At 46.8% G+C, this 17,331-nt stretch overlaps 1 protein-coding gene across 1 annotated transcript in view; it reads right to left on the bottom strand.

Moving 5' to 3' along the window:
* The window catches only part of robo3 (roundabout, axon guidance receptor, homolog 3 (Drosophila)), a 560,989-nt gene that overhangs the window by 157,203 nt on the left and 386,455 nt on the right, over positions 1 to 17,331 (bottom strand). Inside the window, 4 exon segments of the mRNA XM_078426827.1 lie at positions 3,318 to 3,445; positions 4,388 to 4,526; positions 6,697 to 6,817; positions 7,862 to 8,019. Coding sequence (XP_078282953.1) covers positions 3,318 to 3,445; positions 4,388 to 4,526; positions 6,697 to 6,817; positions 7,862 to 8,019 — 546 coding nt within the window.

Genomic DNA, 17,331 nt, shown 5'->3' with positions numbered 1-17,331 from the left:
CTTGGACCCCATGATGTAATCTTATCCCACACTCTTGTACTGGCCAGAAGTACCATAACAATAGCTGCAAGACTAATCAGATGCAGAAATCCTGGTTAGTTTAAACTGCATTGGCACAGAAGAGATCACACTAATTCTAACACCTCTTGTTGGGTATATTGCAGTCTGAAGAAGGGTCTCGACCCGAAACATCACCCATTCCTTCTCTCCTGAGATGCTGCCTGACCTGCTGAGTTACTCCAGCATTTTGTGAATAAATACCTTCGTTGGGTATATTGAGCTCAGGGAAGATCATGGATTGAACCAGGTCTGAATGATCCAATTAGACTGAGCGAAGGTATTTATTCACAAAATGCTGGAGCAACTCAGCAGGTCAGGCAGCATCTCAGGAGAGAAGGAATGGGTGACGTTTCAGGTGAGACCCTTCTTCAGATTGAGCAATGCATTCATCAGCTCAGTTGGGCTTATTCGTTGGCCGCTACGTCTCAGCACTTGGTGCTATGTGTAAGCCTTGCAGAGCCATTAGCTGACGTTGAGTAAATACACATTTGCAAACCAATGGATTTTAGTCCTGAAGAATTTTTTTTCGTTTCGAGATACAGGGTGGAAACAGGCCCTTTGGCCCACCGGGCCAGCGATTCCCGAATACTAGCACTATCCTACGCACTAGGAACAATTTACAATTTTACCAAACCCAATTGACCTAGAAAAATTGTACATCTTTGGAGTGTGAGAGGAGACCGGAGCACCCGAGGAAAACCCACGTGGTCACGGGGAGAACGTACCAACTCTGTACACCAGCACCCATAGTCTGGATCAAACCCGGATGTCAGGTGCTGTAAGGCAGCAACACTATGGCTGCACCACCGTGCTGCCCTGAAGATATTCCACAGACATTTGTTTCTGATATCTGACGGGCAAAGTTTAAAGGGGATATGCAGGGCAAGTTTTTTTTTTTTCCAGAGAGTAGTGGGTGCCTGAAACCCGCTGCCACGGTGGGTAATGGGGGCAGATACGACTGATATTTAAGAGGCCTTTGGATAGGCACGGGGATATGCAGGGAATGGAATGATGTGGATCACATTCATGCAGGTGGGGTAAATTTAATTTGGCATCATTCTGAGCATGGGTATTGTGGGCTGAAGGGTCTGTTCCTAAGCTGTACTTCTCCATGTTCTATCAGACTAAGTTTATTGAATTGTGCTCAAGGATTTGAACTCAAGACATCTGGATTATATTCTAATTCACTACTCACTACCATGCACTAGATAATAATGATGGATTTGTCAATGATTAACACAGCTCTTGGTTAAACAGGAATCAACCTCCACCTTCGACTTCCACTCAAACAGAAAGTAAAACCTCCAACGTGTACATTGTCCCTCCTCTACAAGGACAAAGACAGCTGGTTCAAAGGAATACCATCCCTTCTAAACCCTGCTAATTCTGCCGTGGGTATTGTTCCTTCTGGAACCTGGAAAAGTCCTGGAAAACCTCCCAAACAGCTGGGAACACAGCAAAAATCCTGGAAAACATCCTAAACAGCCGGGAACACGGCAAACGTTCGAGATGACTCACCACTATCTCAAAGCAACCAGAGACGGACAATAAGTGCTGGCCTTGCTAGTGATGTCCAAATTCTCTGGTATTAATTTAAGTAAGGAATCCATTTCAAATTGTGAACTAAGCTAGATGATAAAACCTTGCTTCATTATTTAGAGTGTCCATCTTTAGCCTTCATTTTTCATTCCAACAACATTGAGGCAGAAGGTCTTCAGAGAGTGACAATCAATCAGACCTGGGAAATCACTGGAGCATCTCTGTATCTGTCATGGCTGCACATTTTAGCAGAGAAAGGTCCATTGGTAATTTTGAGTTCCCATTCATGTGGGTATTGCATTTCACTCTCCATCGAACATAAAATGAATGAGATAAACTCCCAGATATTGTTCGTGGCACAAAAGGGGACATTTAGGAAGGAATGAACTCTGGAAGTGATTGCAACTGACCCACTTAGAGATCCAACCTCCTGCCAGGCACCAGTAAAACTTTTCTATTTACAGTTAAAATCATCCTGGAGTCACTCACCAGAAAGTAATTTTCAGATCCCTCCTATAGCAGTGAAACAAAATTCAATTTCACGGTGTGCAGTGAGTGGTGTTTAATCGAGATAATTTTTGTTATTATGTTCATCAGTTCCATTCCAAACAAGAAGAAACTGGAGAATGGATGTTTTAAAATTGATTTCAATGAAAACTAAAACCAGGCAAGCTGGAAAATTGTGTTCCGAGCACACTCGACTTGACTGGACAAAGTTACAAACAAAGCTTCCATCGTTCTGGGGAAGTGATTCCATCAGTCAGCCTCGAAGGTATTTATTCACAAAATGCTGGAGTAACTCAGCAGGTCAGGCAGCATCTCAGGAGAGAAGGAATGGGCGACGTTTCGGGTCGAGACCCTACAGAAGTACAGAACTGTAGTCAGGATGGGACCCTGGTGTCTGGCGCTGTAAGGCAACATCCCCATCCTGGCGCCAGCCTGCCACCCATTTTCACTAACCCTATCTGCTTCCCATTTTTTATTCCGCTCGCATTCTCATCAACTACCCCTTGGTTTTTACCACTCAACTGCACACTAGGGGCAATATATAGTGGTTAATTAACCTACCGGCCCATTCGCCATTGGGATAAAGGAGGAAATGGCAGCATCCACACCACAGAACGTGCAAACACCTCACAGACAGCACCAGAGGTCGCGGTTGGACCCTGTTTCTTGGAGCTGCCAGGCAGCGGCTCTTTCAGTTGTGCCTCTGTTCCCCCCATGTGGAGTACTGGAGCCATTATTTGATGCCTCAACTGAACCTCCCCAACCCAACCTACCCTCCAACCTCCATTAACCACACACTCCACTCCTGGCACAGAAATACAGAGGTTCCCCCCCCAGCTGCTGCTGCCTGGCCCAGGACAACTAAGTGCACCCTAATAGTTCCTGCATAGTGTGTGATTTTTTTTTTAAAGACAGTGTTAGTTTTCATTGTGATAACCAAGCAAAGATTAAATTGCCAACTGGCATTCACTGTAAAAGCTCACAAATCAATAGTCAAAATCTCCAGGTACATACATTTCCTCCTGTACTCATTAATCAAGGTACTCAAGTTAAATCTGAATCAGGTGATCCCCATATTTCCTTCCCTTGAGTCTGCGAGGGGGTTCTGCCACAAAGGTTGAATGATGGGATTACCGCCCAGTCCAATGGAATTAGTTTTACAAATTAAACACGTCATCTACAGTTCAGAAAAGTCATCCAGAGGTCCTTACCGTGTACAGTCAGAGTGCCCGAGAATTCAACTTTACCCACGCTGTTCTCTGCAATGCAGGTGTACGTTCCCTCGTCACTGCTGCCGACTCGTGCCAGCCGCAAGCTGTTGTCAGACTGAATCTCAAATCTGAAGGAGACAGAAAGACTCTTTTTGTTTCCTGTGTTCCTTGATGCAAAGTAAGAGTTACTCACACAGTTCACCGAGTTGAATCGTTCATCTCAGGTAACAGTATCTTGTGTGGTATTGTGAAATATCCATTACTGAGTCAATGACCCATGTTACATCTCCCCCGATTTCTACTCCGTTTAGTTTAGTTTAGTTTAGTTAGTTTAGAGATAGAGCCATTTCAGGCCTACCTTAAAATTCAGGCCTACATTAGTGCAATTCTCAGCTGCAATGAAATCTCTCTACCCTTCTCCAATATCTTTTTATGTTCTCATTTATTTTTAGTTTTAGTTTTAGAGATAGGGTGTGGAAACAGGCCCTTCGACCCACCGAGTCCATGCCGACTAATGATATAAGAAGATAACTGCAGATGCTGGTACAAATCGAAGGTTTTTATTCACAAAATGCTGGAGTAACTCAGCAGGTCAGGCAGCATCTCGGGAGAGAAGGAATGGGTGACGTTTCGGGTTGAGACCCTTCTTCAGACTGAAGAAGATCCTTCTTCAGTCTGAAGAAGGGTCTCGACCCAAAACGTCACCCATTCCTTCTCTCCCGAGATGCTGCCTGACCTGCTGAGTTATTCCGACTAATGATCACTGGTACACTGGTTCTAACCTACACACCAGGAGCAATTCACAGAAGCCAATTAATCTACAAAAAATGCATGTCTTTGGAATGTAGGATGAAACTGGAACACCCAGAGAAAACCCATGCAGTCACAGGGAGAACATACAAACAAAACAGACAGCACCCGTAGTCAGAATTGAGCCCGGGACTCTGGCGCTGTAAGGCAGCAACTCTACCGCTGCACCACAGTGCCACCCCTATTTCTATTGGGAGCTTCACTGACATTTTAACTGAGCAACATAATGTAATGAAGATTCAAGTACTTTAACTGCATACCTTTCTCGCGGCAGCTCTCCCTCCTCCTTGCGCCAACGGGTGGTCGGCATGGGATCTCCATGGACCTCGCAATGAAAATCCACGGTGTCGTCTGCCAGCACCACCTGATTTATAGGACGTTTGATGAAGGTGGGCCGCTCTGTTGGGTTGTACAGGGGCAAGATGAGAAGGGTTACATAGAAACAGAAACAGAAAATAGGTGCAGGAGGAGGCCATTTGGCCCTTCGAGCCAGCACCGCCATTCATTGTGATCATGGCTGATCATCTACAATCAGTGACCATGCCTGCCTTCTCCCCATATCCCTTGATTCCACTAGCCCCTAGAGCTCTAGCTAACTCTCTTTTAAATTCATCCAGTGAATTGGCTTTCACTGCCCTCTGTGGCAAAGAATTCCACAAATTCACAACTCTCTGGGTGAAAGACTTCCTTCTCACCTCAGTTTTAAATAGCCTCCCCTTTATTCTTAGACTGTGTCCCCTTGTTCTGGACTCCCCCAACATTGGGAACATTTTTCCTGCATCTAGCTTGTCTAGTCCTTTTACAATTTTGTACGTCTCTATAAGATCCCCTCTCATCCTTCTAAACTCCAGTGAATACAAGCCTAGTCTTTCCAATCTTTCCTCATATGACAGTCCCTCCATCCCAGGGATTAACCTTGTGAACCTACTCTGCACTACCTCAATAGCAAGGACATACTTCCTCAAATTAGGAGACCAAAACTGCACACAATACTCCAGATGTGGTCTTATCAGGGCCCTATACAACTGCAGAAGGACAAGGAAGAGAAAGCACAAGAAAAATAGCAACTAAACAACAAACCAGGCAGCACTCCAACATTTGGGCGGAAGCTTGCTCGGTGTATTTTTGGCAACTCATTTGTGATGCTTTTGCAGAGTTTTAGAGATATAGCACAGAAACAGGCCCTTCGGCCCATCGAGTCTGTACCGACCATCGATCTCTGCACATTAACACTTCCCTACGCACACCAGGGACAATTTTACATTTATACATTTATACCAAGCCAATTAACCTACAAACCTCTACGTCTTTGAAGCATGGGAGGAAACCAAAGGTTTTGGAGAAAGCCCATGCAGGTCTAGGGGAGAACGTATACTCCGTAAAGACAAGTACCCATAGCCATATTCGATCCTGGGTCTCTGGCGCTGTAAGGTAGTAGATCTACCCCACCATGCCTCCCAAGTAGATTAAGATGGAGCTATGCTCCTTCAGACTGACAATGTCATTGTCACGCTGGGTGAGAAAATTTCCACCCTGGCTTACTGGGGACCCAATAAGCTTTTCCCTACAACTGGACTCGCGTAGACATTTTTCTCCAAATCACAACCACCTCTCTGCCTCACTTCCTCCTGCATTGAATATGATGGATGAGTCTTTATTGTAATCCAGGTCCATGTGTTAATATGCTCTCCACAAACATCGATATCCATGTACTGTGTAGGTGGTGGGCACCAAGTTACTATTAACAATCTGAACTGTCACACCCATTCCCAATCCTGCCCAGCAATGGCCATTTCCTAGGTTAAGTATTATCATTGCTTGACATGATAGGAAACCTTCACTTTGGATAAGGCCTTCCTATCCAATATCTAAAAGATTTATGTAAGAAGGAACTGCAGGTGCTGGTTTAAACCAAAGATAGACCCAAAAAGCTGGAGTAACTTTTCCTTTGGCAAATGGAGGCTGGGGGTGGAGTTGCAGAGCAACAAGGTCCAACGCTGCTTGAAAAGGGAGACACAAAATGCTGGAGTAACTCAGCGGGAGAGGCAGCATCCCTGGAGAGAAGGAATGGGTGACAGTTCAGATTCTGGTTCAGGAATGGGATACCCTTTATAAGACACTGCTAGCTTTGGCTTTGAGGCTTACAGATAAAATGGCCCCGTGATTGGCTTCAATTGGCGAGGGTCAGGATTTGGAAGAGAGTGTTCTTGCTCAGGACAGCTGTTCTCCACATGTGTGAAAAGCTGACCACCACAGAAAGTCACAGCTGACCACTCAGGCAACCCGTTTTGGGTGGTCTATATCTATGGAACTGGACCTTGAGCTCGTGGGAGAGAAGGCAGTGTTGACTGAACTCATGAATACTGAGATACAGTGAAAAGCTTTAGTTGAGTGCTAACCAGTCAGCGGAAAGACCCTGGGAGCTCTGGGAGTAACTCCTCGTCAGATTCGTCGCTGTGGGATGTTCAGCAACATAAAGCGACAAGGGTCACAAAAACATCACTTAGAACGGAGCCGCACAGGAACAGCCCCTTCAGCCCCCAATAAAGACCCTTGGGCCCTCACTTACCAAACACGACCAATTCCGCCGGCTCACTGTCCCGTTCTCCCACCATGTTGGTGGCCACACAGATGTAGATGCCAGCGTCAGACTTCCTCGTGTTCGAGATCATCAGCTTTCCCCCTCGGATCTAGAAGAGAAGGCAACATCAACATCTCCCATGCCGACGTTTCCCATGAGAAACACCAAGTACCCAGGCACAGAAGGTAGACACAAAATGCTGGGGTAACCCAGCGGGTCAGGCGGGCATCTCTGGAGAACAGGAATAGGGGTGACGTTTCGGGCCGAGACCCTCCTTCAGACTAAGTACTCAGGCACACGTGGGCAAAGAAGACGGGCTCATTCTTCAATAAATTGGAGTGTGCTAAAATGAGGGGGCAGGATACTGAAAGGGCAGGGAAAATTAGATGGGACAGAGTATATTTAAGTGTGGTAACTGAAAAGGGCAAGATATACAGTATCATCAAACACTGGCAGAGTAGGATATATGAGGACATGGTACAGTGAGATGCTATGATATATTGCGATGTACACTCAGGGCAGCAGAGAATGGTGGAGGGTGTTTTTTTTTTAGATTTAGAGATACAGCGCGGAAACAGGCCCTTCGGCCCACCGGGTCCGTGCCGCCCTGCGATCCCCGCACATTAACACTATCCTACACACACTAGGGACAATTTTTTTTTACATTTGCCCAGCCAATTAACCTACATACCTGTACGTCTTTGGAGTGTGGGAGGAAACCGAAGATCTTGGAGAAAACCCACGCAGGTCACGGTGAGAACGTACAAACTCCGTACAGACGGCGCCTGTAGTCAGGATCGAACCTGAGTCTCCGGCGCTGCATTTGCTGTCGGGCAGCAACTCTACCGCTGCGCCACCGTGCCGCAGTATGGTAAGTCTCTGGGGGATTGAAGTATTTGCCTCACCAAGCATTCAAAGAATGGCCTTTGTCAAAATGTCAATGGGCATTGCGGAAATGAAACATGGGGAACAAGGTGCAAGAGACATTTTTTTTTTCATGGGATCTGGGCAATGCATCACTGGGTTTAATCCCTGTTACACTAAATGACCAATCTTATGCGGAAAGTACAATTCATTGGCATTTCAAAATCCGATCTCAAATCCAATTGCCATTCCCTCCCGCCCCGGGTGTTCCGTGACGCCCGGTCCTCACCGTGATCCTCTCCTCCTTGTCGCTGATGTGGACGGTGTTTTTCTTCCAGGAGATGGTTGGCTCCGGGTGGCCTCTCGGCGGCAGGCACTCCATCACCGCGGGCTCCCCCGCCGCCACCACCACATCGCTGGGCGCCTGGCGAAACTCGTCACGCAGGACTAGGGCGGCACAAGGGAGAGAAATCACCATCAGCCAAAAGGGTCATCGTCAAAAAGTGTCATTCAGCAAGGAAAGAGGCAAGATATCCCGTACAACCATATACTGGCAGAGTTAGATGTACAAGGATGCGGTACACGAACGTGATTTATGCTTGGAGCAGAGGTTGTTGGAGAGTGGTAGAGTAAGATAATGGGGGATTGAGGTCTTTGCCTCACCAAGGCATCCAATGTATGGTCTACGTCAAAATATCAATAATGATTGACCTTCAGCCCAACTTGCTCTTGCAAACCAAGATGCCTCATTCACACGAGTCCCACTTTTAGCCATATCCCTCTAAATGTTTCCTATCCATGTACCTGTCCAAATGTCTTTTAAACTTTGTTATAGCACCTGCCTCAGCTACCTCCCCTGGAAACTCATTCCTCATACCCACCTCTGAGTGAAAAAGTCATCCCTCAGATTCCTATTAAATCTTTCTCCTCTCACCTTAAACCTATGTCGCCTGATTCTTGATTCCCCTACTCTGACTAAAAGACTCTGTACATTCACCCTATCTGTTCCCCTCCATGATTTTATACATGTCTATAAGCTCAAGCCGTCAGCATCCTGTGGTCCAAGGAATAAAATCTTCGCCTACCCAACCTCTCCCTATAGCTCGGGCCCACAAGTCTTGGCAACGTCATCGTAAATCTTCTCCGCACTCTTTCTAGCTTAACAACATCCTTCCTGAAGCTGACATTTTTACTTAATGTCATTAAATGAAACAACTGTTTCACCCATCCTCTTTCTGCAGAGATGCTGCCTGACCCACTGAGTTACTCCAGCACTTTCCGACTTTTTTTGTTGTTGTAAATCAGCATCTGCAGTTCCTGGTTTTTACTCCTCAGATGATCATGAGGAGTGTGTATCATGTACAGACAGATGACATTAGTTTATCTTAGCATCAGGTTCGCCAAAGACATTGTGGGCCGAAGGGCCTATTCCTCTGCTTTACTGTTGTATTGTGTATCATCTTTGACAAAAGTCCCATTTTTTTAGATACAGCGTGGAAACAAGCACTTCAGCCCACCGGGGCCGCGCCAACCAGCGATCCCCGCACGTTAACACTATCTAACACACATGGGACAATTTACACTTATATCAAGCCAATTTACCTATAAAGCAATACGTCTTTGGAATGTGGGAGGAAACTGAAGATCTCAGAGGAACCCCACGCGGTCACGGGGAGAACGTACAAACTCCGTACAGACAGCACCCGTAGTCGGGATCGAACCCGGGTCTCTGGCGCTGCAAGTGCTGTAAGGCAGCAACTCCACCGCTGCGCCACCGTGACCGCCCTCCACCGTGACCGCCCTCCGCCGTGACCGCCCTCCGCCGTGACCGCCCTCCGCCGTGACCTCCCTCCGCCGTGACCTCCCTCCGCCGTGACCGCCCTCCGCCGTGACCTCCCTCCGCCGTGACCGCCCTCCGCCGTGACCGCCCTCCGCCGTGACGTCCTCCGCCGTGACCGCCCTCCGCCGTGACCGCCCTCCCCCGTGCCGCCCTCCACCGTGACCGCCCTCCACCGTGACCGCCCTCCACCGTGACCGCCCTCCACCGTGACCGCCCTCCACCGTGACCGCCCTCCACCGTGCCCGCCCGCCACCGTGACCTCCCTCCACCGTGCCCGCCATCCACCGTGACCGCCCTCCACCGTGACCGCCCTCCACCGTGCCGCCCTCCACCGTGACCGCCCTCCACCGTGACCGCCCTCCACCGTGACCGCCCTCCACCGTGATCGTCCTCCACCGTGACCGCCCTCCACCGTGACCTCCCTCCACCGTGACCGCCCTCTACCGTGACCGCCCTCCACCGTGCCCGCCCGCCACCGTGACCGCCCTCCACCGTGACCGCCTTCCACCGTGCCCGCCCTCTATCGTGACCGCCCTCCACCGTGACCGCCCTCCGCCGTGCCGCCCACCACCGTGACCACCCTCCACCGTGCCCGCCCTCTATCGTGACCACCCTCCGCCCTCCACCGTGACCGCCCTCCACCTTGCCCGCCCTCCACCGTGACCGCTCTCCACCGTGACCGCCCTCCGCTGTGACCGCCCTCCGCCGTGACCGCCCTCCACCGTGACCGCCCTTGCAGCCAATTGGATACATGTGAACAGTAGCCCACACCGTCCTCATGCCCACCTTTGGCAAATAGTGGGTGTCCCCTGATTACAAACAGCTGATTTACAGACTCCCCTACATACCAACTCCCATAGCTCCCATAATGTTATTAAATTCGAACGCCTGCTGTGCATACGTGCCTTCGATCCTCTGAAAGGCAGAATGAGTTTCCTTTCTCTCTCACTCTCAACTTTTAGCAATTGTTCTTTCTCATCGGGCATATGTGCTTTTGATAGTTCAACGCTTCAACAGAGCTTGACTGCACAGTGAAACCCTTTTGCATACGCCGCCACGTTTTGTAATGTCATTCATGGACGTATGGTTACCATATGGTGTGAGTGCTTGTGTATTTTCCGACTTATGGATACATCGACATATGGACGTCTGTAAAAACCAGAACCTGTTCATTACCCGTGAGAAGCCTGTCGTGTGTTTATGATGACAGCTTCCCATCCACACAAATACAATTTAAAACAAGGTCACTCCGATAGAACCAGAGTGGGTGGGAATAATGCTACGGTGATCGCTAGTCAGGGGAAGATAGTTGAAGCCGACAGAACAAATAGGTTCAAATCAGAATTGATGTGCTCTGGAAGATCGAACGAGCCAGAGAGAAGGCAGGCAGGTGACAATGATGCATGGGTAAGTAGGTGTTATGTCCTTGCCTGATATTTCAAAACTCGTGCCTTGCATGTGTTATGCAAGGTCAACTGAATACAGAAACCGAACCCCAGCCATGGCCCCTGGACATCACCACCAGCGTCTTACGACCGGCACTTTCTGTACCACAACCTAGTTTTTTGTTTTTACGCTTTAGAGATACAGGAGGCCCTTCGGCCCACCAAGTCCACACCACGTATTGATCACCCATTCAAACTAGTTCCATATTATTCCACTTTCTCATCCACCCCGACACACCTGGGGCAAGTTACCAGTGGCCAATCAACCTACAAACCCGCGCAGTTTTAGGATTGTGGGAGAAAACAGGAGCAACCCGCGCGGTCCCAGGGAGAACGTGCAAACTCCACGTAGACAGCGCCCGAGGTCGGGATTGGATCCGGGTCTCTGGCGCCGAGAGGCAGCGGCTCTACCCGCTGCGCTAGAGCGCCACTTGCTGCATCCACTGTGCTACCTGTTGTAGCATTGCACACTTCAGTAGAACTGCCACAGCTCCACTGCATGAAAAGCAACAATTACGTTCTATCAGCATGATCGGACTAAAAAGAGCCTAATCAGCATCTGCTAAGTAAATCCTGTATTTATACAGTCCCAAGCAGTTCCATTAATGCTTGTAATGGCCCACATCACCCTTGATCTATGTGCACATTAGTTCCTTCCTGAAACTACACAAAATTACAGCAGCTCATTTTTCCCTCCTCTGGTAATTCAATTTGTTTTCCACTGATCTGAATTAATGAATATTCCCAGGCAGATGGATGGGAGATATGGCCATTACCTAAAGTAACATCTAACCCTGCAGTCAGTCAAAAAAACATTCAGCAAGCTAAAGTGGACTCATGGCTCCCACCCAGCATATATTACAGCAGCCCAGGAATATAGCAATTAATTAGATCCACAAGATATATTTACAATATCTCCCTGGGGAGCTCAGGAACTGCACCAGGGGCAGCAGCACCATTATCAATTCTTTTGTGGCCTTTTTGGATGAAGGGAATATAGCCGATGGAGGAATTGCTGCATCATCCAGAATGTTCTCTACTTTGCTGAGGGTTTTTGCCAGCGAATCCTCGTCGCCGCCAGCTTGCAGGAGCATTATATCACCTGGTGTATTTTCAATAGTGCAAGCAGGGTCAGTAGAGGCAGGTGAAAGTGACTTACACAGAGCACACACACAGCCCCGCGCACACACACAGCCTCGCGCACACACACACTCTCACTCCCACACGCATTCTCTGGGCCGACACACCCACTCTCTCACACACGCACCCCCTCGCACACACAATCTTACACTCCCCACACTCTGATGCACGCTCACGTAAATCTTTAGTGTATATATAAAATACCCAGCATTGAATCCTGTGATTTACAGGCTTCTAATCTCAAAGGTAATCTTTGACCGTCACCCACTGCTTTCAACCACCAGGGCACATTGAGATCACATTTGCCAATTAAGCACTTTTTGTCTGAACAAAACTCTGATATGAGACATTGTCGAAGTTTTACTGAAATCTATGTGGATTACATCAACTACCCAACCCTCGTTCCTCTATATTTATAATTATCTTTTAACACCCCCTCACTCCAATGTCCCGTTTTCACACCCATAAATCACTACACTTTACATCAAACGTGTGTGTGCGTGTGTGTGTGTGCGTGTGCGTGTGCGTGCGTGTGCGCGTGTGTGCGCGGTGAGTGTGGTCAGTACCCACCTGCCCACTCGACTGCCTTCTTCCGTCTATTAAATGCAACAATTTCCTCCAGACAGCGGTGGCTCGTACATTATTTTACCACAATCTATTCTTTGAAGGATGCATATGAATTCCATTGCAATTGTGGGTCTGTCAATGTGCTTGTATTGTGAGCTGCCAGCAAAACTTGTCATTGACATTTGAGAAATATTGAAGGAAGCTTGTGACAGAATACAGATCTTTACAATATAATTTATCATGTAAGAGTTAATGTCCTGAGTTAATTTTACAACTCTAATGTGGTTTTGGGGTTCTGAAGTCAGCACTAAATGACCACTGAACCCTTCAATTAGATTACTGATGTACATGCTCTCCCTTGAGCCTATTATTGTATCTGAATACACATCGCACTGGGATGCACGTTAAAGCTGTGTGTGCTTGAGTGTGGCAGGGAGGAATGAGGAAGGTAGCTGCAATAATTGGAAGTTAATTACCTCAGGGTAGGCCATAATATGTGGGAGGTCCTTAATGTTCAAGTCCCAACATCCATATCTACTCTTCAATCCTCTTGTCTCACATCCTCTCTTCCTTCTCTGGTCTTTGTCCAAACCTATGCCTATTCCACCCCTCCCCTCCTCGCCTGTGTTCACCGAAGGGTCTCGACCCGAAACGTCACCCATTCCTTTTCTCCAGAGATGCTGTCTGACCCGCTGAGTTACTCCAGCTTTTTGTGCCTATCTTCACCTGCCAGGCTCCAGGAATGTTGAGATTTAGAAAGTTGAACGTCTCAACTTTCCTAAACTGTAGAAATATTTGGGTGGGTGATTGATTTGTAAAGGCTTCTGCTTTATGTTGGCAGAGATTGACCTAAAGTGAAACAATCAGATGGAAGATTCGGAGGTTCATACAAGGATAACTTACCCTTTAAAAATGAGAACATGTCAATAATATGTTATATCGGGCCAGGATTAGCAAGAGTCTGTTGAGATTATTAAAGTATTATGTAATTTAACTGTGTTTTTGCTGAAAAAACACCATTGCAACTCTTGTATTTCTTATTAAGTAATTGTAACATCAAATCCAATGTCACTCGTTTATTAACTCCAGCATCAACTCTACCATTACATAGAAACATAGAAAATAGGTGCAGGAGTAGGCCATTCGGCCATTCGGCCCTTCGAGCCTGCACCGCCATTCAATATGATCATGGCTGATCATCCAGCTCAGTAACCTGTACCTGCCTTCTCTCCATACCCCCTGATCCCTTTAGCCACAAGGGCCACATCTAACTCCCTCTTAAATATAGCCAATGAACTGGCCTCAACTACCTTCTGTGACAGAGAATTCCACAGACTCACCACTCTCTGTGTGAAGAAATGTTTTCTTATCTCGGTCTACTAATCAGCCTCAGCATCACTCTTTGGAGAACCACAACCTCACCAGCTAATTAACCACAACTGTCACTCCTTAATTAACATCAATGTTACTCGCTAATAACACTGGCAACATCAACATCATTCTCTAAATAACTCCACATCACTCCCTGATTAGCTCCATATGACTAGGCGGCATGGTGGCCCAGTGGTAGAGTTGTTGCCTTACAGCACCAGAGACCCCGGTTCAATCCTGACTCCAGTTGCTGCCTGTACGGAGTTTGTACGTTCTCCCCATGATCTGCGTGGGTTTTCTCCGAGATCTTCTGTTTCCTCCCACATTCCAAAGACATACAGGTTTGTAGGTTAATTGGCTTGATATAAATTGGCTTGATACAAAAGTACAGGTTTGTAGGTTAATTGGTTTGTAAATTGTCCCTAGTGTGTTGGATAATGTTGATGTGTGGGGATCGCTGGTCGGTACGGACAGGTGGGCCGAAGGGCCTGTTTTCACACTGTATAACTAACCTAAACTAAACTAAACCAAACTCACATTAATTCCACACCACTCCCTGACTAACTCCACATTGCCTGCTAATTAGTTCCAGCTTCACTTACTAATTAAACACTGATAGTTACCTCACTCGATAATTAACTCCAGCATCACTGATGCCAATTCCAGTTTCAATCACTAATTAACTTAGCATCTCTCACTAATTAAGTCGAACATCAACTCCATCACTACTCAGTAATTAATCCCAGCATCACTCATTAATTAAAATGGTTAATAACCCTGTCGTCACTTGCTAATTAAAACCAACATGAAACCCAGCAACCCTCACTAGTTAACTTTAGCATCACGTGGTAATAAACTCCATTATCACTCATTTAAAAATTCCATCATCGCTCAACGATTAATGTTAACATCACCAGCAGAATCACTCCCTATTTAACTCCAGCATCAACTCCATCATCACTTACTAATTAACTAGGACTTCAATTCCAAGATCACTTACTAATTTACTCCAGCATCACTTACTAAATAATTTCCAATAACATCCTCTTTTTTTTACACACACTAGAAATGGAGCTTCTAGCTGGAAGATCCAGATGCCTCTTCCTTAGGGGCACTTGGCACTTGCTATTCACATTTAACCTTCTGTCACATCTCTACTGAGGTGCAGGCAAACAGAACTAGATGATCCAGGTTTACATAAACAAGCTTTTCTCTCCAGAGATGCCACCTGTCCCACTGAGTTACTCCAGTATTTTGTGTCTACCTTCTACTCCAAGGATGCAACCTGTTTTTAAATACCACATCGTTTCTTTCGGCAGATTATGCACATTAGAAGCTAGTGTGGTGGCTTAACACGCTATCCAAAATAACCAGTTTGAAGGAAACTATTGATGGGATGAAGTACTTTGCCAGGTGTCAGATGCTGTGAGAATTAAGCTATGGGCAGCCTCGGAACAACTCTGGAAACTGAATCTTTCATGATTTTACACCCCCCTTGTGTTTATGTGTAGATAACATTCGGCATAATTACATTTCAGCTTGGTTGAGAGCAGAAATGCTTTGGTTTAACAACTTGGCTAAGAAAATGCTCCATGCGTTTTTGGCATGAAATATTTGCTGAATATCTTAACACTTTGTGAGAGATGCCCCCAATTTGTAAGGTCAGAGAATGGGCTTTACTCCACACGCTAATTTAACATCGCTAATTTCTGCGCTGTTGATGTATTGCAACTTCTTGCAATTCTCAGCCTGCAGCCCAACAGGTGCAATCTTTGCCATCAGTTCTTCAAGCTACCTGTCCATGCAGCAACCTTCCGAACCATAGGTCAACTACATATTGAATACTGTGTATCTAATGTACCTGGACATGGCTCTTGGGTTTTGCTAGGTTCCTGACATAGAAACATAGAAAATAGGTGCAGGAGTAGGCCATTCGGCCCTTCGAGCCTGCACCGCCATTCAATATGATAATGGCTGATCATCCAACTCAGTATCCCGTACCTGCCTTCTCTCCATACCCCCTGATCCCTTTAGCCACAAGAGCCACATCTAACTCCCTCTTAAATATAGCCAATGAACTGGCCTCAACTACCTTCTGTGGCAGAGAATTCCACAGATTCACCACTCTCTGTGTGAAAAAAACCTTTCTCATCTCGGTCCTAAAAGACTTCCCCCTTATCCTTAAACTGTGACCCCTTGTTCTGGACAAATTCTACTTACTGGTAAAATGATACGGCACAAAAACTTTGAACAAGTGTTCATTTTAATTCTAACAGCAAAGAATTGTACACAATGTATATGGTCCCTGTATCATGATGTTCTCAGGCCACATGACCAGACATCATAGAACCCTACAGGCCAAGGGGTGGTACATGGGATTAGTGTAGAGGAGCTCTTGATGGTCTGATGGTCAGGAGGGGTTGAAGAGCCTATTTCTGTGCTGCATACTCTCTAAGTATGAACATCTACTGCATATCATGGTGGGATCAGGAGTCCTTCTCTGGTGCACTTGCTGCTGATCAAGGCGGTAGACTGAGAAAGCGCAAAAAATGCTGGTCGATTTTTTTTTTCTCCCCGTGCTTTTCTCATCCAGCTGCTGCTTTCTATTCCGACTTGCTTCTTCTCAAGCCCACGTGCTCGCGTTGTGGAGGTCCTGACTTTAAAAGCACACATTGCAATGCAAGCAACACTCTTTCACACACAGAGTAGAACATTGCTATTGAACAGAGGGCTGTTGCAATGATTTGAGGATTTCAACTGGTTTTTTTTCACCCACTCCCTCCCCTTTCGACTTCCTTCATTATTTCACAAGAGCTGCTTATCCTCTGAGCCCCAAAAGATGACGCAGTTTGACCTTGGAAGGTGAGTACTGGTGGCTCCTCAACTGGTAGATACCGTCACACAATAGCCTGATTCTGCGCCCACCAAACATCCACAGAAAGTCAACAAGATGGCAACCAGGAGCGGGGGCTGAGTTAACTTATCTCATCCTAGCTTGGTTGGTGTGCTTGTTTAGTCTAACTGCACCTGGCTGTGGTCAGCACAGATCAGAGAATGCGTCTTTAACACTGAGCTGCAAAGGTGGAAGTGTCATTCTTTGTGAGGTGGCACAGGGGTAGAGTTGTTGCCTTTCAGCGCCAAAGACCCGGGTTCGATCCTGGATATGGGTGCTGTCTGTATGGAGTTTGTACCTTCTCCATCTGACTGCGTGTGTTTTATCCAGATGCTCCGGTTTCCTCCCACACTCCAAAGACGTACAGGTTTGAAGGTTAATTGGCTTCGGTAAAATTGCAAATTGTCACTAGTATGCAGGATATTACTAATGTATGGGATCTCTAGTCAGCGGTGGGCTGAAGGACCTGTAACTAAACTAAACTGAAAAACTAATACTACAAA

This window comes from Rhinoraja longicauda, chromosome 32 (assembly GCF_053455715.1).
Source record: "Rhinoraja longicauda isolate Sanriku21f chromosome 32, sRhiLon1.1, whole genome shotgun sequence".
Taxonomy (NCBI): domain Eukaryota; kingdom Metazoa; phylum Chordata; class Chondrichthyes; order Rajiformes; family Arhynchobatidae; genus Rhinoraja; species Rhinoraja longicauda.
This window is presented reverse-complemented; position numbering and strand designations above follow the sequence as displayed.